The 21900-nt window shown below is 37.6% G+C and overlaps 1 protein-coding gene across 3 annotated transcripts in view; it reads left to right on the forward strand.

Moving 5' to 3' along the window:
* Window positions 1–21900, forward strand: part of LOC149255748 (Spc97 / Spc98 family of spindle pole body (SBP) component) — a 334350-nt gene that overhangs the window by 140908 nt on the left and 171542 nt on the right. For all 3 annotated transcript variants that reach the window (XM_089460559.1, XM_089460560.1, XM_089460558.1), the window contains exons 7-9: window positions 1150–1291; window positions 1460–1667; window positions 2059–2222. In XM_089460559.1, the coding sequence (XP_089316685.1) occupies window positions 1150–1291; window positions 1460–1667; window positions 2059–2222 (514 nt within the window). The remainder of the gene's footprint in view (window positions 1–1149; window positions 1292–1459; window positions 1668–2058; window positions 2223–21900) is intronic.

Genomic DNA, 21900 nt, shown 5'->3' on the forward strand with positions numbered 1-21900 from the left:
TTACCTTGCTCGGCCTGCTTTTTCCACCTATCTTGTGCACCTTTTACTTCTTGATAATGCTTTGTATTACCACATATAGCTCAAGAGTTAGAGTTTGCGCTTTATGATGTAGCATTTTTATTACCCCTTAAGATGACTCAGTTCATTGCGCATCAGGGTTGGGAAATGCAAGGGTTCCTTTTGATGTGAAGGTGCATCATGTGCTCAAGAATTGGGCGATGGCTAATTGTGAGGGTAGAGCTCATGCTAGGCTTTTTCCCATGGAGTAATTTATGTCCCAGGACACTTTTGCATTTTGATTTCTATTCCTTTTCTTTTGTTGTGGCCATGATATGCTTTTTCATTCTCTTAGTTGCATTAACCTCCAAGGTAGTGTTTTTCGCCCCTACTCAAGGAGTGTAGAGATGTGGGTGCCAAATCTCAAAGAACTAATGACATGCTGAACTCGAAGAATGGAGGTGAAATATGGGACTTGTAATATGTGTTGGAAAGTGTCATGTATGGTGTGGGGGATAATGAACACACTATCTCAAGTTTGGGTTTCCCAAGTAGTGCCCTTCCTGTAACCCTAAGGCCTTAAGGGAGGTTCCCCTTGACTAAGGCTAAGAATTAACCCCCCTGGTAAGGTGAGAGAACAAATTTATAATTGAGATCGGTCAATGTTCTAGATCACCCCTTTGTGCATATTAAGTGCCCCAAAGAAACAAGCATAAGCACCTGATTGCAAAATGATCAAAGTACCTTTTGAATAGCAGCCCACCTTCATTCAAGTGGTAATTGCTGGATGGTGAGAAGCACATGGCTAATGCAAATGGTGGAGGCACATAGCATATCATTGTCAAATAGTGTTTGTTAGGGGCTGATGGCTAGCGGCCTGTCCAGGTGGCTGTCAAATTTTATTTTTCTTGTATGGGGTTACCCATTTTGGTGGGTAACAACTACAAATTGCAAATTTATGTTGGCTGTCCCAGGCTCCCAGTTCCTCTTGTTGTCTCCAATTGTCTTCTTAATAATCTTCAAAACATTCTTCTTACTACTAGATCTTATAATGACCTCATATTTTTAACTGTTTAGGCTTTGATTTGAAATTTCTTGTGTGTTTGGGACTGATTCATATTATACTGTAGATTATTCCTTAATTATAGCTAGGTATCGATGCATAAGTAAATTTACTGTAAAACTGCTTGAGGAAGGATTTGGTTTCCAAAAGCATCTGTTGGCATTACGGCGATACTTTTTCATGGAAGTCGCTGATTGGGCAGATGGGTTTCTCATGTCGCTTTGTGAACATGTGAGTTGACATACAGTGGTGTGATACTGATGCTAAAACTTTCAACATTATAGGATAATTTACGTGAATATTTCTTTAGGCTCTCTAGTAGGGAGAGAGGCATTTTGAATATTTTCTTTGGCATTTACTAATGATGAATACTCTTCTCTTTGTTTTCTCTGGAACCAGAAATGGTCTCCGACAGGAACACATCAGAGGCTGTTGGAAGTTCAGGCATTGCTAGAATCAGCCCTACAAAGGTCTTCATGTGAAGGAGATGAATGTGAGGAACGGTTGTATATTTACATCAAAGTTGCTGGCAGTGTGCCACAGACAGAGAAATGGCCATCTAGATTGCCTAATGATCCTGATACTTCCTCTTTTGTAGACACTAATAGTGAGTGGTTATTAGATGTTCGTCTATTTTTCTGATTTTGGCTTCTATAAATAAAAAACAGTATCTGAGATGGTGCTTATATCATCAGTTGCAAATGTGTAGTGGTTATTGAGTGGCTATCACATGTTATGTATTGCAAGTGTTGAGTGGTTAGTACATATTATATACTGCAAGTGTTGAGTGGTTAGTACATATTATGCAAGTGTTGAGTGGTTATTACGTGTTCATGTATTTTTGTAAATTCAGTTTGTATAAATAAAAATTTGTTGCTGGGATGGTGTTCATATCTTCAGTTGCAAATGTTATATTGCCAACTTGGGTGGAGAATGATTCTTGAATTTTAGTTTTATGAAACTTATGTAAATATTGTAAATGGTTTTGATGATTGCAGGTATAAATGCTTTTGATTTCATAGGCTTGGGTTACAAGGTGGATTGGCCTTTAAACATGATACTTACACCAGATTCTTTCAGTATGTATACTGCAATCTTCAGCTTTCTGATCCAGATTAAGCTGGCTGTGTTTGCCCTGTGTGATATCTGGAATTGTTTGAAGGTGCAATCATAACTCAAGTTTCCTTAGTTGGATCTTAAGTTGTATGTTTCAAATGGTGTGTTTGAATGTTTTGGGAAAGAATAGGACTAATTTAGGAATCAGCGAGAAGTATTTCTAGCAAAAGTTTAAATACCAATGTCTATTGGATCACATCACTTCTCTGCATGATACACTTTTGGCCTTAGTAGCCGGGTTAGATGTTACAATTTTACAGTGCAACCTAGTGGACTTTCATTTTGTGTAGACTGAGGTTATTGTGGTGCTTCTATTGCTTTGTTTTTTTTGAAGTTGATAGTAAGTCAAGCAAGGATCTAATCATTGACACCAACTGAAAATAAATTATAAAACGTATGTAATATCAAACAACTGTTATGTATTGCATCAATGTATGGCCCAGGCCCAACATTCAAGTCTAAATCAACTCCTTGGTCAGCATGAGCATAAAAGAGTGGAGAACCAGATGATTCCCTTTCTTAAAGCAAAAATTGGAGGTGGCAGACATCAATCATGCTACCATCTGGGGGCGGGTTGCTTTATTAAAGAAACTTAGGTTACTATATCCTTTATAAGGTTCCAGGCCATCTTTCTTCAACTTTTGGTAAAGCCGTCCACATGTAGGTGGTTAAGTAGATAGCCTGGAAACAAGCACAACACGTTTCTCTATTTGAAGGATTTGAGTTTGGAATTTCATCCACAGTCATTATTTGAAGTTGACGTTTCAAGTCCAGAACAGGATCCCCCATTAGGACTGAATGATTGAGAGGAGGAGGAGAGAGGAAGATGTATAAATAAGAGAAAAGAGGAGGAGGATGAGAGCCAACAGATGTGAACCCTAGCTAAAAAACAAAAAATAAAGATAGAAAACCTAAAAAGCCTAAAATCGAAAAATGATAGATGAGATTAAATCGACGAGGGTCCGAAATCGGGAAAATTGGTAAAAATCGACAAAAAATTGGCAAAAAATCGGCAAATACAAAATATTCCATTTTTTTCAATTTTTTTAATATTTAAAGCATTCACAACATAAAATAAATGCATTGACACATAAATATGAAAAAAGAACTATTATATAAGATGTGTAATATCATTTCTAGTGCTACATCACTCATAACAGTGAATCATGTCTTGAAATCTAAGACCCGAGTCCCAACTCAGCCTCAAAATATCAACAAAAAATATAATAATGTATCTTATATCATGAGCCATAATGTCATATACAATGAAATGAACCAAATAACTAATACCACTGATTTCTTCTACCCCTCTTGCGAGAAAATGCAACAACTTTCCCCCAAGATGTAGATGGTGGTGGAGTTGGCAATGGACTCTGTTGTGCTCTAGAAGCTAAAGAAATAGGAGCTATAAGAGGTAGACCACGTCCTCTACTGGTGACACATTATCCGTTATGACTTGGACAACATGTTGTGTATCCACCTCCTGAATGAACACATCCAACAAATCACATAATAACCATGCATCTCTGATATGTGTAGATGCATCAACAGATTTCATAAACATTGTTCCCTTGGGACAATTAACCAAGAAGTTAATAAGGCTTCTACCCTTTTGATCGGTCCAACCATTTGACATCACAGTGCATCCTGTGTGTGCCCATGATGCCCTCAACTCCTCCAATCCCTTAGTGTAGTCAACCTTTTCATTTTGAAGAATGCGCCCTTTAAAGTCATCATAAGAAGGGACTTTGTACCCTGGGCCAACAATAGCAATAACATCAACTGCGGGCTGGAAAGATGGATTGTTTCTTGCAACGCTGAAAGGAATATCACTCCAAAGAAGAAACTTGCCCAAGAACTTGTCAGCTTCTTCTTTCTCCCTTTTTTTAATAACTGAAGAGATAGATGATTGTGAACTAGGTGTGGTTTTAGGATCAAAAAATGGTGAGGTAGCTACAGGGTTGGTTGTAGATGCTAATGGTGAAGTAGAACCACTATCACTCTCATGTTCACCTCCCAATCCAAACACTCTACTCCCTGCTAGTTGACTCTTCAGAGCGGACTTGGACAATTTGGTTTGCTCAATTTATTCCAATGATCTGAGGGCTCTTTAGATGATTTCTGTATTTGTATTTGTGCAAGGCCCTACCTCATATCCAGGAGCTTGTGCAAGGTTATACTTCAATCTGTATTAACCCCCCTGTTATATGATGTCCACATAACTTGCAAGTCAAATTTGATCTGTCAAACCCTCCATCAAGTTCACCAAATTCCCTTAGAGGGTCCAATTTCCTTGGCATGTTTGTAACTTTGTTGAACTTTTGAGTTTTAATGTAAGATGAAGTTTGAAGTTTGAAGTTGAACTAGGGCACAAGAAGAATTGCAAGTTAAAAAATAAAATTAAAATTTACATACAACATATTGAATTTTTGACCAAAAAAAAACCTCAACTCAATGCAACAATAATGGCAAAAAATACACATTCAAACCCAAGCAAAAATGATGGAAAAAAACTAGGGCACAAGAAGAAATTAAACAAATAAATCTAACAATCAAGTTTTTGCATTTTTGACCAAAATAAACCCTCTCCACTATATGCAACAAAAATGAAAAAAAAAACCACAATCAAATCCAATCAAAAATCATGGAAAATAAATGGGTGATAGAAACCCAAGGAAAAACAAGAAAAAAACAAAATAAAATGACCAAATTTGATGCCAGTACTTGAAAACCACGCTTTGTTGAAGAAACTTGGTCCAAACATGAATTTTTTTTGCTTGGGATGCTAAATTCCTTCACTTTTCTCCTCTCTTGCCCTTGTAGATGAGTTCTCCTCCTCCTTAGCTCTCACTCTTGCCCTTTGTCTGAAAAAAATGAGGAAAAAAAGCCCAAAAATCGCTTTTCTAAGTCGTTGTTCAGCGCCCCCATGATTTTTACAGGTTGGATCACGATTTTTACAAAAAAATCGCGATGTTCGCAACGCTGTAATGTAATAAACCATTAATATTAAGGAATTAATATCTAAATATTTATGTGTAGGAATTATACTTATAGATTATTTTATTAATATCAATATAATATATATTATATCCTTATATTAGTATATAAGTTAAGATATATTAATAAGCAAGAGTTGGAGTATTAATATAATATATTAATAATATACTGCTATGTTATGTATAATATAATAATAGTACACCTATGTTGCGTTTCCTTTGGGAACAGGGGGCAACATTTCTGGTACGGCTAGAGCGCACCCCCAAATTTTCTAGGGGATGACATGTTGGGGACAATAATGATATATATATATATATATATATATATATATATATATTCCAACCATCTTCACCTCCATCATCCAGCCATATAAATGATGGAGGTAATCTTGAGTAACTGATACCAACATTTCATTAACAATGTTCTCTCCATCTAAAAATCCATGCTGCTGGACAAGATGAAGATCTTCATGTTTTGTTTTAGAGGCTATTTCATATATTCCAACCATGTTTTTAGAGGATCTTCATGTTTGCTTTTAGAGGCTCTCTCTCTCTCTCTCTCTCTCTCTCTCTCTATATATATATATATATATATATTCCAATCATCTTCACCTCCATCATCCAACCATATAAATGATGGGGGTAATCCCGAGTAACTGATTCCACCATCTCATTAACAACGTTCTCTCCATCTAAAAGTACATGCTGTTGAACAAGATGAAGATCTTCATGTTTGTTTTTAGAGGCTATTTCTACCTGTCACGATAGTTGGCTTTGCTGTGGTTTTTGATAACAGAAGCTGGCTCATATACTTCTGACAAGGTAACTGGAGTTCGTGGTGGAGGTGAAGATGGTTGTGAAGAAAAACTAGTATTCATGTTTGTATTTGTATGTTTTACTTTTGTTGCAACATCATTTATTTGTGGAAGTGGCATTGAAATGCCAGGTCCAAATACCACTCCTTTAAGAAGTGTATCACTTCCTCCAATATTAACAATAATGAGATATCTTGCAGGAAATGATCCATCAAGTATTCCATGGACAGTTTGTCCAATCAGAGAATTGATACCCAAGCTAGCCGATGAATTGTCCCCATTTTCATTACTTGGATTTTGTGATTTATTATTAGAGGAGGGAGGGACATACCGTTTTTTACTCGGGGACGACAACATGGTACCCAAAAAGTCGCAAAAATTTGCTAGGGACGGATTGGGAATGACTTGGAAGCCCCCAAGTGCTCGATGACATTCCCTAGAAATTGGGGACGTTCCCTACCCCTGTAAAAGTCCTCGGTACGCTAGAGCGTTAGGTACGAGGGTTGTTTTGGCGGGGATGGGTCCCTGTGCTGTTGAAAAATCATTAGGGGAGCAAATTAGTGTGGATTTCTCTTACTTGATAATTACTTGTGAATGTGTGTTGGGTTCTTATTACTTTTATTATGTTCTCTTCATCAAACAATTACCAAAACATAAATATAAGGATCACAAGAAGACAATGAACACAAGATATAGGCTCCAAGCCAGGGAAAAACCCCACAAGGGGGAAAGCCAACAAATCTTCTCTTCTTATAGAATCAGATCAAAGTGAGAATTCCAGGACCCAAAAACAAAGATCAAGACCTTCCATAAGACCTAAGGGAACCCTCTTTCAGGGCTTCCTCAGGTAAGTCAACAGAGGTTTTATTGTTTCCTGTGGTTTGAATACAAAACCAATATTCCTTTTCCTGAGAACCTTGGCTATTCTATTAGTCATACCACAAATGTATGGGAGGCGTGCTTTCTTATTAGAGGATTGCGGGCTTGTTGCTTTATGAGAGGGGTGGGGTGAGTTGGGGTCCATTTTCTTCTTGGCTTTCTTAATGGCTTTAAAAATGTCTTATTTTTGTATCCAATTCCTCTGAAGACTTTAGTGAGGTGGCCTAATTCTTGATCCAATTGTTCATTATCAAATATTCTAACAACTCTTAAGCTATGAAACCGGATTCGTCCAAAACAGGCCACGTGTCCGAATCCCGCGAATCCGACACGATTCAATGGGAATTCAAATCCTAAAATGGGACACCACGTGTCCTAACAAGACACCATCGAATCTCGGTCGTGTCTCGTTAGGACATTTCGTGCCCTGATTTTGGGATTCGAATCCCAAAAAAGTGGGATTCGAATCCCAAAAAAGTGAGGGTTAATGAGGTTTATGAGGGAGGGTTTATGAGGTTTATGAGGGTTTATGAGGTTTGTGAGGGTTTATGAGGGAGGGTTTATGAGGTTTGTGAGGGTTTATGAGGGTTTATCAGGTTTGGGAGGGTTTATGAGGTTTATGAGGGTTTATGAGGTTTGTGAGGGTTTATGCAGATATTTGAATTTTGTATGTACTATGCATGCTATAATGTTACTAACTTACTTTGCAAACAATAAAACTAACATCTAGATGAAAATCTATGTTTGAAATCAATGGATTTGTATCACTAATAAGAATTTGTGTAAGAAATATCTATTTTTTAATATATATATTTTTAATAAAATAATATATAACGAATCCTACGTGTCTTGTTCCTGGGGGTCAACATGTCTGAATCCGACACTCGAATCCCTGTATCCTACGAATATCGAATCCTCGTGTCAGGTGACTTAGCTCTTAAGGCTAAGGTATTCAGGATACTGACTTTCTGCATTGGAAGATGGTGAGGGGGATACGTAAAGGAAGGGGATACAGTTATTGTCCTCCATTTCCATTATGAATTTGATGTGTTCTGATATTTCATTCAAATGTTCCAAGTATTTATTGAGTTCTTCTTTACCATGCTGCCATTTAACATTAATATCATCTACGTACCTTTTCCATCTTCTCGATTTAAACAAGTAGGAATCCAATGCTTTCTTTTCAAACTTCTGCATGTAGAGATTAGCTACAATAGGTAAAAGGGGGGAGACCATTGCAACCCCTGTGAATTTCTCATAGAATTCACCTTGGAAGCTAAGGAATGTGGAGCGTAGACATGTCTCAACAAGTTTAGCTGTTCCATTGTTCATGACCTCATAGAGAACCTTGATCGCATATTCTAAGGGAATCTTGGTAAATAATGAAACCACATCAAAACTAACGATTGAGTCATTCTTTTCCACTTTTTCGTTCTTGATGAGTTTAACAAAGTCATACGAGTCTTTAATGAAGGAACCAATCTTCCCAATTGATTAGGGATTGGCTTCCATTTTTTTCCCGTCAGCTATACTAAAACCCAAATTCCTTGCCTTGGGGACAATTAATTTATAATTATGCTTTTTTAGAAGTGCATTAAATTTTACCTACTTAATCTTACTAGCTAAGTTGTATGGATATGGTATCCATTATAGGAATAACAAATTTGTAGACAACATGGATGTAGTACCACTAGGTTACAAAAATTATATATATATACAGTGTTCCACGGGGACTCGCCCCCCCGCCAGGGGTCTAGTTTCCTCGCTCCCCCGCGCTCCGGGGACTTGGGGACTAGAAGGGGACGTTTCCCCACGCTCCCAAAAATGAGGAAACTCAAGGGGACGTGCTAGGGGGGCGTTTCCCTTCCCTGAGGGGGCGTTTCCTTGCTGTACAAGATGTTTGTACTGGCACTGAGATTTTAGTATTTTACCGAGATATCCCAGGACTGCTGTGTATAACACAGTCCCTTCTTCCGAGATTTTCATCTTCTAATCACTGTTATATTATGCTGTCCAACATGATTAAATTGCTATAGAAGAACCACCGAGATCAGATGTCAAGACTGTTATAGACAACCTTGGATTTACCACACTGTCATCTACAGCTACGTGCCATTGATGTGGGACCTTGTACCTGAGTTTATAACTTTGATTGCGGCTGCCACACCTGTCATTTTTCAACGTGAACAATTCTTCTTTTGGCTGTAAGTTACATGTCTCTTAGACTGCGTAGAAGTTTCCCTGATCTGTGTGTAATTTCCCTTCGTGACTGTGTTTTAAATTTCTTTCCTTACTGCAGCTATATGACAACGGATCTGCGTGGCTGCCATCTATGCCTGCGGCTGTATCATGTCAATGGATCTATTGCGTGGCTCATCCTCATCAACAGCGTGGATATCCTCATCACTGTGTATGACTGCGTGGTGTATTATATGAATTCCCCGCATATATATTCAATGTATATATTTCCAGCGTATATGCCATGTATGGACTCCATATTGCATTAACGTGGTTCCATATTACCTGAGTTTATAACTTTGATTGCGGCTGCCACACCTGTCATTTTTCAGTGTGAACAGTTCTTCTTTTGGCTGTAAGTTACATGTCTCTTAGACTGCGTAGAAGTTTCCCTGATCTGCGTGTAATTTCCCTTCGTGACTGTGTTTTAAATTTCTTTCCTTACTGCAGCTATATGACAACGGATCTGCGTGGCTGCCATCTATGCCTGCGGCTGTATCATGTCAATGGATCTATTGCGTGGCTCATCCTCATCAGCAACGTGGATATCCTCATGACTGTGTATGACTGCGTGGTGTATTATATGAATGCCCAACATATATATTCAATGTATATATTTCCAGCGTATATGCCATGTATGGACTCCATATTGCATTAACGTGGTTCCATATTCATATGACATGAACAGCATTTGACATGTGAATAGCGTCTAATATATGAACATAGTTTGTATACATATCACACCATGAATAGCCTCATGAACATCGTTTAATATATGAACAACGTTTGATATATGAACAACGTCTAATACATATCTCACCATGAAAAACCATGAACAGTTTAATGCATATCTCACCATGAACAGGCCTATGCTATGCTTTGCAGCTTTTCAATTCAAACCAAATTGGCAAATTGTCATAGTGGACTCAATTAATAAATTATATTTTATATTGATAAAATTTTAAGACCCTAACGCTCCTCCACGTTTCCTAAAAAATGGTAGGGAGCTTTTGCATACGCCGCTCCCGCGCCCCCTCGCTCCCTCGCCCCCTCGTCCCGGAACCTTGGTGGAAACTGTATATATATATATATATATATATATAGATGTATCCATTATAGGAATGACAAATTTGTAGACAACATGGATGTAGTACCACTAGATTACAAAAGTAATATATATATATATATATATATATATATATATATATATATATATTGTGGACAACGTCCTTAGCAAACCCATTCAACGAAAGCACTTGTTGATTTGAACAAGCCAAATGCCCAACAACATTGGTGACAATAGGATGGGCTATCTCCTTGGGCTATATATATATATCTATATATAGTGCCTCAGGTTGGCTAGAGATTTGAATGATACATCAAGTGGTGTGATTAGCTACGAAATGATAATCAACTTTGGGCTATTTGGTTTTAGAATGAATCTAATCAGCTAGTTTTCCTAATGATATGTGTTCTATGCAACCTTTTTGTACAGATGGAACAATAGATTAAAAAATGTTGAAAATTGGCAAAATCATGTTTGCAACCAACAAATGAGAAATTTGTGAAATTTACATCCTAGCATGGGCAAGATTACACATAATAATGAAAAAGAGTGGATTTGTTCATTCATTACATTATGCAGTGTCTCGTTACATAGTAGGAGTGGAGTAAGTTACATAGTAGGAGAGGAATAAGTTACGTAACTCCCAAATACCTAACTAATAACCACCATTGTAGTGAGTATATTAAATCCCTCATTATTTTATCACTTTACTAGTGAAACCTTATTATTCAATGTCTAAGGTGTAATTATTTAAGTTCTAAATATGTTCATTATCTCCAACACTTTTCGTAATGGTTATTTTACATGGTTGTTCAAGATAAAAATAGAAAAATGCTTTGGACACGCAAGATGTTTGCGGTCCATAAGACAAGATCATTAAAATAGCAAATGGAAGTGAGTTGTATTTGGCAAGGTTGATGAAGTACAATTTATGATTTATGTGACCATCCTTTTGTCTAACCATTGACTCACCATTTGAATGCGAACCATTATTGGATGTGTTGAGAGTTATAGCTTGGATAGGAACTTTTGCACAAGTTAGTGTGAACGTGTGAGATGTTTTTCAAGATATTTTTGAAAAGTAATTCTATTTTGTAAATTCACCTTAGTAGGAAAAGGTGAAAGTCTTCCAGTTTGCTCTTAAGTCTAGAAAGGTGTATCTCATGCATGCATGACTTGGACTAGAAGTAAACACAAAAATAGATTAGGGTTTTGGTTTCATGTAGAAGTATAAAGACGTTGAGAAAAAGGGTACCGAGGAAGTATTTCCTAGAGATTTTGCATTTTTGCCTAGGAAAACACATTAAAACACCTTTTAGTGAGTGATTTTATGAGTTATTAAAGTCATGTGACTTTCGTCATTTTTTGTGGTATGAAAGCCCAAAGTAATTTATTATATTAAATTTACTTTATGAGAAAAAGTAGATGGTACCTTATAATATTAAAGTCACTTTATGTTTTTAAAGTTACTTTATGTGAAAAAGGTACAAGGTACAACTTGAAGTGAGTAGGGAGACTCATTAATGAGGGGAGAAACATGAAAACGTGTGTCAAGTGAAGATTAGATCTCCACTATTGATCTAGAGGGCTGAGATCTAATTCAGCCCTAGATCAAAAGGGTTAGTGTTCTCTCATATTAATGAAGCTAATAGGGGGTGGGGGGAAGGTAAGAGAGCACTCATTCTTCGTGAGCATAGTTGGAGAGGAGCAAGGAAGACGAGAAGGAGAAGGGAGGTAGTGATTGTTATTTTGCTGAAGGAGAGACAAGTTTACAGCAGGAGAAGACCACCTATAGGCATGATTTCCAAGGCTGGTTGTGGCACACAGTTCAAGGAAGAACTATAATATCTCCACTGTGAAGTTTGAGGCCGCTACAATGAATTTTTCTGGGCAGAAAAGAGCTGATAAGCAACTCGAAATTCGAAGAGAGACAACCTGAGTTTTAAGGTTGTCACAAAACTAGTTACAAGGAAGGTTCAACGTGATTTTCGAGGTGGTCTCCAAAATGATTTTTGAGGAAGTCCAGTGCATATTTATTATTTTAAGGAGGAAAATAGGGCATTTATTTCACTCTGACAGGCCAACAAATCAAGTGGCAGGCTTGTGTCCTAAAATTCAAGGCAGAGAAAGTCTGTGAGTGGCGTGAATTTCTGGGCAGTGAATTACTGGACTGTGGCACAAAAATCAAGGTACAGGTGCTAAGCAGTAGCATGTTTTTCAAGGTGCAGAGGTCTGGAAATAAGAGCTGAAGTTTCAGTCTAGTGGGTCAAATTTCCAAGCAGAGAAACTTGAGCAGAGGAGGCTGAAACACATTAGACAGTGGCCCGAGTGACAAGGTAGAATTCCAGATCTGTGGCGAACTGTGGCCTGAATTTCTAGGGAGATAAGTACCTCAGATTTTGTATTTAGTGATGTGTAAATTTCCTGACAAAAGCATAATGAAAATCCTCTTCCAGACTAGTTTTCCCCTTGTGGGTTTTTCCAGGGTCAGAGATTCACCAAAATCTGAGTCTCTATTTGTGTGAGTGCTTATCTATATTTTTATTATCAGCAAAATGGTTAAAGTGAAGAGGTAGCCTAACAATGTTTTGTTTTAATGCATATGATGTTTAAATATCAGCCAACTGAAATGTGGGGTTGTGGGCTTTAAACTATATGCAAACAAGTTAAACTGAGAGAGGCTACAGGAAAACCCATAAATTTCTATAAAAGATAGGTCAAGTGTTAATTTTAGGTATGTTCTATGCTTAGAGCAATTTATTTGAATTTTCATAGTTAGCTTGATATCTTTTCCAGATTAGCAATCACATCAGCATAATAGTAAATTGCAGATAGAGCATAAACATAAATCGCTGAAGACAAGCCAAGACAAGAGGACACAAGATGTGGCGCTAGCTAGGGACAAACCTCAATGTGGGGAAACCCTTGATCAATTCTTCTTATATATTCTTCAATAGTTCAGCAGAGAGAGAGAGAGAGATAATACATTTACAACAGAAGTCAACACTTTGACTTATCTAAATAAGAGCATAGATCATCTCTAAGAAGATGATACATGAGGTCGCTGAACTCAGTTGAAGACATGTTGCTTCAACTGATTCTCCTAGGTGACTCCATCACCGTGCTGCAGCTATTATTGTTCTGCTCCTCATCATCATGCTGCACCTCACTGTGCTGCTCCATGCTGCACCCATGTGCCGCTGCTGCACCATGTTGCCACACTGCTGTCCCATGTGGTATGTTGAACCATGTTGTCATACAGCATGTCTCATGTGCTTGCAGCACCATGCTTGCCACTGCTATCCCATGTGTTCGCTGCACCATGCTTGCCATGCTTTTCCAATGTGCTTACAAGCCCATGCTTGGTGCTGTTCCATGTGGCATGCTGTACCTTGCTGCTGTCCCAATGAGTTTGCAGCATAATGCTTGCCACTGCTATCCCATGTGCTTGCTGCACCATGCTTGCCATGCTTTCCCAATGTGCTTACAGCTCCATGCTTGCTTCTGTCCCATGTAGCATGCTGTACCTTGCTGTTGTGTCATAGCTGCTGTTCCAATTGTGCCTTTGCTGCCATGTCGTAGCTGCTGTCCCAATTGTGCTTTTGCTGCACCATGCTAGCCATCCATTGCTGCTCCTATGATTGCTTGCTGTCCCATTTATCTAGCTGCCAACATACCATACATGTATGTACTAGCTCACTGTTTTGAGGTCAGTTTGGTTGCAGCAAACTAGGTCTGGTTAGGGCACACAACAGTCCTTAACCAACCTTCTTTTTGTGCCCAAAAATACTCTCAAGAGATGCAGCTGCCCTTCTTTGAGGGGCTGAGGGTGGCTGCTTCAATTCTGGGCTGCCCTAGCCCATGTCTACCCTTCGGCCTGTCTGTAATTTACAGTGGCACCCTACAGCAAGACTGTAGGGTTGCGGCTGCCTTTCCATGGATCTGCACCCCTCCAAAGTGCCCTCAAAACAGTCCTATGATTGCGGCTCTTCCAGCAAGGGAACTCAGCCCTCCTTCACCTAGAAACAGGCCTTAAACTAACAACGTTTAGCCCTTAAGGGCTTGGCCTAGCACACGACATACTCGGCCTCCATTAGGGCAACTCGGACCCCAAAACAGTCTTACTATTCCACGTTTTTCCAGCCTCCTATTGCTGCGGATAGGGCATGTTATATCCCTCCTTGACTGCGGCTAGGTACAACTTGTTTAGGGCCTCCTCTATAGTGTTATTTCTCCATCCTAGAATTACATTAGGGCATCCTCCTTAGGACTGCGTTAGGGTTTGTAGAGGGCAACATGTAGGTCTCCCTCCCTCCTGTGTTTTTAGGGCCACTTCCTCCTAGATTTCTCTCACACTAAAACCCAAGACAAGTGGAGAGAAATCAAGAGAGAAGTGTGTGTGAAATGACTCTCAAGTTATCTCCTTTTATACTAAAACATGAAGCACATGTGGGGTTTTTATTTGGTTGCTGGCCGACATTGACGAATTGTCTATTAACACAAATAAATTCATAACTCCATGAATACTTATCGGAATTGGATGATCTTTAGATCAATCCTACACCTCTCGATGGGAGAGATCCAAGAAAAATATCAGCTGCCATAAATAAGATGACCCACTTGGAGTTTGGCCGTAGTTGCCAATTTTAACATCAAGATAGAGGTTTACACACATAGTTATTAAGCAGGTTGAGTAATAGAGAGAGAGAGAGAGCAAGGATTTAGGCAAAGACGAACCCGAGCAAGAAGTGGCAGATCTATCTAAACATCGTTCAATTAAGTACATACGCACAGAAGAATTTTCTATATTTGTACAAAACAATATCATATAATCATATGGATAGGTCCCTGTAGTTGTATGGACATGCCATACAGTCTATCCATTAGTTTTTTGTTGTTTTTTGGTTTTTTTCAGTAGGCTGTACATCTCAAGTGGTCGCACAAACTCAATTCAGGGTGGTTTCAATAACCATGTAGTTGTCGGTTTTTAGATGAATATGGAGATTTCCTTGTAATTTTTTTGACAAAATGAAAAGCTGAATTTGAAGTGCAAATTATTGACATATGTGTGAAATCTTTTCAATTCTTTTTAATTGTGAGGTGAATTCAATTTTGGCATTAATTAAATTCAACGAATTTACTTGTTTAATTTAAAACAATTTGGAAACATTGTGTTGGTGAAAATATTACGAAGGCTTTGAGAAATAAAATATTGACGACATTAGGAAAATATCAGAAATATGAATGAAGCATTGACAAAATAGAAAAATATTCACTCATTTATATATTTTGTTAAACATCTAAAGCAACAAAAACGTCAAATAAATTCATTTCCACATAAATATGAAAATAGAACTATATATAAGATGTCTAGTGCTACATCACATGTCAACACTGAATCATAACCCCAGTCCTGAGTCTTGACTCAACCTGAAAATATCAACAAAAGATATAATAAATTTATCTCATCATCATGTGTCATCTACAATGAAATCAGATAAATAAATTAGGATTTCCTTTGCCCTTTTTACGAGCAAAGCTAATGGATGTATGGGAGCACCCCCAAATTTTAAGGAAATTCAGTGGGGTGGGGTCCCTGTCTCTAAAGTTATAAAAATAAAAATGATAATGGTGAAATCCCAATAATAACAATTCTTACCATGCAAATTCGTCATTTTGCAATCTAGTGAATTGGCTATAATTCTGCCAATTTTGCAATTGTGAAAAGTTTCAAGTTTGCTGAATTTTGAATTGGATGTGACATTTTATCTTCTCCCTATGAAGTCATTTTAAAATTTAAGTGAGAGTGACATTCTCCTTTAACTTACCTTTAAAGGAGAATGCCACTTTAAGAATTCAATATCACCATTAATTACCAAGGTCACATACTCCTCAAATCTGTATCTATATCTTTGTTCTATATTCATGAATTGATGGAAAAAAAAACTAAGGGGTGTGCCTAGGCATCCCCTTTATGAGGAAACATGCTTCCCACGCTGGGAAATTGTTTACCAATGCGTTTTCCCAAATTTCCCGCAAAAGGGGGGGTGAGGGGAAATGTTCCCACCTTCATTCCTGGAGGATGGGAAATTTGGGGTGCATGTCCCCACCTTGAGGTACGTGTCCCCATGGAACATTGCCACTTTGTCCAACTCACTTTGTTAGAGTTTGTGAAGGTGGTGATGTTAGCTCACTTCTAGTCCCAATAGTCACCTTCTCTTCCTCCTCTACCACTCTTTCTCTCTTTTGCTACCTACTTTGACACCTTCTCTAACCAATTAGGGATTATTTGCTGTCAAGCCTCTTGATATCAACCCTCCATGCGATTGTAGTGTCAATCACATCGTATGAGATGGCGTCTGTTGTCGCGCAGAGTGTCTAGGCACCGCGACAACGCTCAGATCAGGGGCTGTCACCCTAATCCCTGATCTCTTCGTTTAAGCCGTCTCCCTAACACAAGCTAAGGGGGGTAGACTCTATGGGATAAAGGAGAACCAGCTGGGAATCAGCTGGTTCGGGAGACACAACGAAGCAATCAAATACTTATTTAAGGCCTAGAAATATTTAAAATTTGATTAGATTTGGAATGATTAGTATCAGTACCTCAAGGAATCAATGATTATCAACTGTTGCTTAGGAAATGATTAATGAATATTTGCCAATCATCTAACATGTAACGAGCATAAAAAGAAAACCCAAGCAATAATGATCGATTTCAATAGATGCACAGATGCACAATGCTTTAAATTTCAAACGATACAAGAATCTTAATCAACCACGAAATTTAACAATTCACCAATTTTGATCCCAGAACTAAAAGATGTATGCTTAGAGAACCAAATTCAGGGAAATCTACCACTCTCCAATAGTTAATCTTCAAATATAAGAATTTAAGCACATTCAACTATGCCGAATACCACAAAATTTTTTCTTTCAAATTTTAGCCTCAACACAAAATATACCAAAATTTTAAATTTGACAATTCTTTAGGTAAATATGCTAAGACTAAATGCAATAAATGATCAAGAAAAGATTTTCAATTTTAGAAGTGACCAAACATATCCAATTCGCTAATTTTTATTTATTTATTTTTTATCCATTTACGATTTCAAATAAAATATCAAAGTCGAAAATAAAAATAAAATCAAATTTTTAGAATTTTTAGAGTTTTTTTTGTCAAAAAATATTAATTATAAAATAAAAATGAAACGAAAGTGAAAACAATTTTTTTTAAGCTTTTGATGAATCTTAACTTAAATCTAATTTAAAAAGAATATACACCCTAGCCAAAACTAAAACAACGCATAAAAATAAACTACATACCTATAATAACCCTACTCATACGTATACAAAAAAAAAAAAAAAAAAAAAAAAAAAAACACTAAAACCAGAGTCAAATTTTATTATTGTTTGGTGTGTTTGCAGGCAGGATGGCGGGAGTAGTGACGGTGGAGTGGTAAGGAGAGTTTGATGGTAGGTGCGCGGAAGGGACAACATGCAGAGGAAGGAGTTTAGACGTGTGAATTAAGAACCTGGGTGGAGCAGCAATTTGGAATGCAATGTAAGGTTGAGGAGAAAGCAACTTTGAAGTAGTGAATGCGTGGAGGATAGAAGGCTGATTTGACAGCGTGAGGAATATAGGTTTGGAGTTAAAAGGGTTATGCAACGTTTTGGAGAAAGAGATTTGCAAAGGAATGAAGCTGCGTGAGGGCTGGCAATGAGGGGTTTTAGCTGCGTGAGGAAAGGACGCAGGCAGAGAGGATAGACTGGCAGCGTGGAGATGGATGAGAGCAAGGGTGAGGGGACGCGAATACAACAACGTGCAGGTAGGGTAGGCTGCATAAAAGAAAAGTGCAGGGAATGGTAGCCAAGAGCAGCGTATGGAGAAGCGTGGATGGGAGAAGAGGAATTCGGATTTGAACACAGTTGAAGGGATGCGTGGAGGAGTTTGGCAGCCAAACAAAAAAAAATGCGGATTTGATGGGAGCAGCGAGGGTTTTACACAGTACGCCTTAAAAGAAATTCGAAATTTTTCTGTAAAAATGAAACCCCAGGCAACAACAGATAAATGGCTCAGGAATCCCTTAAAACTCTCAAGAATTCTTAATAAAAAAATTTAAATCCTTCTGCTTCAGATTCACCTGATGAAAACCCCCCAAAAAAATTTCAGATCTGAAATAAATACCCCTGCAAGAGCTAATTCTGAGGCCAGATCTTACCCTCCAGGGCCTAGATCTGGCTTCAAATTTAGACGTCACCTTCAGATCTGCGACCTGCAATGGCAAAAACAAAACGCCCAGAAATAATATACACAATGATGAACCTGAAAACCCCAAAAACCAGCTAAACAATTACAGTAATCACAAGCTAAAGGCTCTAAGCAGCCAGATCTATCATTATGCCACACATTTTTTTTTTTAAATTTTAAATTTAAGGTGAGGTGCTTCAGAGAAAACCCTTCATGCATCAACAATGGAAGTTCTAATGATAAGCCCAGGATTAAATCCAGCTGGGCTCTTCAGAAAATGCTATTCGGGAGTTGGCTGGTCCAACTGAAAACTTCCCCGAATGCCCGATGATCTCAAAATCAAGAATTTCCTGCACAACTTAATTCAACCATTAACATAGAGAGAGAAAACGACAATAAAATTCAGATCTAATGGAGATACCTGCCATTATATTCAGAATTTAAACTACCATTCAAACCCTAGTGATCAAGCAAGATACCTGTGCTTAAACCACTCCTTAGAAAGCTACTATCAATGGCTGAAAAGAAATCTATGCATGAAAATAAAACATCTTACAACATTTCCATGAAGAGTAACACCAACAGAGATTAACCCCAAAGTCTTTCTTTATTGCACATGAAAAACGATTACAAGAGAGCTTTCACTTAGCACACGACTCAAAGATCGAATGATCTCAACTGACAACTGACCTCCTATTTAAAGACAAATCTTCCAACGGCTAGTTCGAGTGATCCTTGTCAAAGCGATCTCGATCGTTGATGAGGATCAAAACTTCTTTTAATCTCATCCGTCAAAATTTTAAATATTGAGGAAATTTCGAAATTATCAATTAAATGCATTTTAATTAATTCAAAAATTAAATTTTTGAATTAATTTTCTCAAAATTTTGACTTTGACTTAACCTTAGGGACCAAGGGCATAAAATTTAGCAAAATAATCAATTAACCTTAGTCTCTGGACCTTTTAAAATTTAATTTTTTAAAGGACCCTCGAATTTAACCTTTGGAAAATTTAAAATTACTTAGGACCTAGGACTTATGAGGGGATAAATTAATTTTCTAACCCTCAAGACATTTTACATCATGATTTTTACATTTTTACATCTCAAGGGGGGAAAAACCCATTTGATATAGACCCTCACAGACTACCCAGTTCTGCAACACAAATATAATCTAGCAGATCAAGTAATTTGTAATAAAATAACCTAACCAAATAGTTATGATTATTCCCAAATCACTTTTACATAGACTCGATCTAGCACACTAGGACTCCCCTAACATTCTAATGACAAAATCCATTCTGGCTTTGGGGTAAGGCTGAAGGAAAACTCTACCGATCATGGATCGGTGAGACAAAAAACCTTCTGGAATGTAGATCGTCATAAAAAAATTAGGTTTACGTAGGCAATTACATACACGACATGGATCTGCTGAGATTATTTACAATTTACACATGCAGAAATGGTTTACAATATAACATGATCAGGCTGATGATGATAGTCAAATGGCAAGAACACATTGATTAGGTGCTATCTCTTTTGCGAAAAAAGGGGGTGTACTGCTATGGGTAGTTGACACGTAGTGGTCAACAGCGTCTTCATCATGTTTTTGGAAGTTGCATCACCCACAATTATAAATTGTAGTAGACGTACATTATGTCATTAAGACACCGAGATTTCAACTGGTACGAGGGTCATAAATTAGAAATTAATAATAATAATACGTAATTTAGAGTGTGATGGGGAATAAAATAATAAATTATAATTTATAATGAATTCAAAATTTAATTGGAAAATTTTGAACCTGTTGTTCTCCTTGTTGTATTTTTTCAAGTACACTCTAGTTCGATGTCATCTGAAGGCGTTGCATGTTTGGCTAAGCAATCGAATGGAAATTTCTTGTAGATTGGGTAATCTCATACCAAGCATCTCCAACAAATAAGAGAAACATAAGCAAAAACATTGAAATTTGAAAGTTGAAAAAGTGTGAAGAGACAATAAAATTTAAATAAAATGGAAGCTTACTTGAAATTTTGGCCTTTTTATCTTGAATAGCCATGTCAAAGCCAAAAGTTCCTCCTGCCGTCCCATATATCGCCATTTCCTTAGAAATTTTTGCATGTTCTTGCAGAGATGGTACCATCCTCCTGACACAAGTGAGGAATCCATCACCTCAACATCAAATTTGAAACCATAGGAGTGATAAAATGCGATGTTTAAGTAGATCCCTATAGCATGAATGGTGTGATGGAGTGTATTGTTCCATCACTCATCAATCACTCTCCATATCAATAGTCACTTGTCAAACCCTTCACCCCACTTGTTTTCATAATAGGTATGGATGGCTTCTTTGGCCCTATCCATGGCCTCATACAAGTAGCCCATTGCGGGCTTGTCTCCATCAACCAACCAATTTTTTTTTACCAAAGGTTTGCTAAGGGTACACACCTCTTCCATTCTTGCCGCAAAGCTCTCTTGATATGAAGCTAGCGTGCATATGGATTTTCCCTTTGGTTTGTGGGTGAATGGTAAATCCTGCCTCTTTGAAAGAAACATTTTCTTCACATCCTAGATAGAAGTCAAGAGTGATTGAAGAGACATGTAGCTAGTTGCAAACTGTGTGATGGCAGGATGCACCAACTTGTTATTTGTGAATTTTCTCATCAGGCTAAGCACAAATGCATGATTATATATAAAGAATATCCTAGCTGATTCAACAATATCCTTGATATGAGAAATTTTCCCCATATCCTCTAAAATAAAATCCATACAATGTGTAGCACAAAGAGGCCAAATCAAGGTAGGATACCTCAACATAAATGACCTACTAGGGGTGACATAATTCACAATGCTATTTGTTATGTTTTGGACAACATTTGGTTGACCTACCCCCTGAATGAATCCATCCAACTATTCACATAATAATGTTGCATCTTTAATATGTGTGGATGCATCAACAAATTAAATAAAAACATTGTCCTTGCATTGCATGAAACGTGGAAACACATGGATGCTTCCAAAACAGGTACAACTAGAAACTTGACCACCAAAAAATAGAAATGTTGAGCAAAGTGTCCTATATATGTTAATGTTAATTTTAGGTATGTTCTATGCTAGAGAAATTTATTTCAATTTTCACAGTTAGCTCAATATCTTTTCCAGATTAGCAATCACATCAGCATTAAAGTAAACTGTAGATAGAACATAAACATAAATCGCAGAAGGCAAGCCAAGACAAAAGGACACAAGATGTGGCGCTAGCCATGGACAAACCCCCAATGTGGGGAAACCCTTGATCAATTCTTCTTATATGTTCTTCAATAGTTCAGCAAAGAGAGAGAGATAGTACATTTACAACATAAGTCAACACTTTGACTTATCTAGATAGATCATCTCTAAGAAGATGATACGTGAGATTAGTTGAAGACATGCTGCTTCAACTGATTCTCCAAGGTGACTCCTTCACCTATCATTGTGCTGCAT

This window comes from Pinus tabuliformis, chromosome 7, assembly GCF_031772625.1.
Source record: "Pinus tabuliformis cultivar Carrire ecotype Pingquan chromosome 7, CPIR1, whole genome shotgun sequence".
Classification (NCBI taxonomy): Eukaryota; Viridiplantae; Streptophyta; class Pinopsida; order Pinales; family Pinaceae; genus Pinus; species Pinus tabuliformis.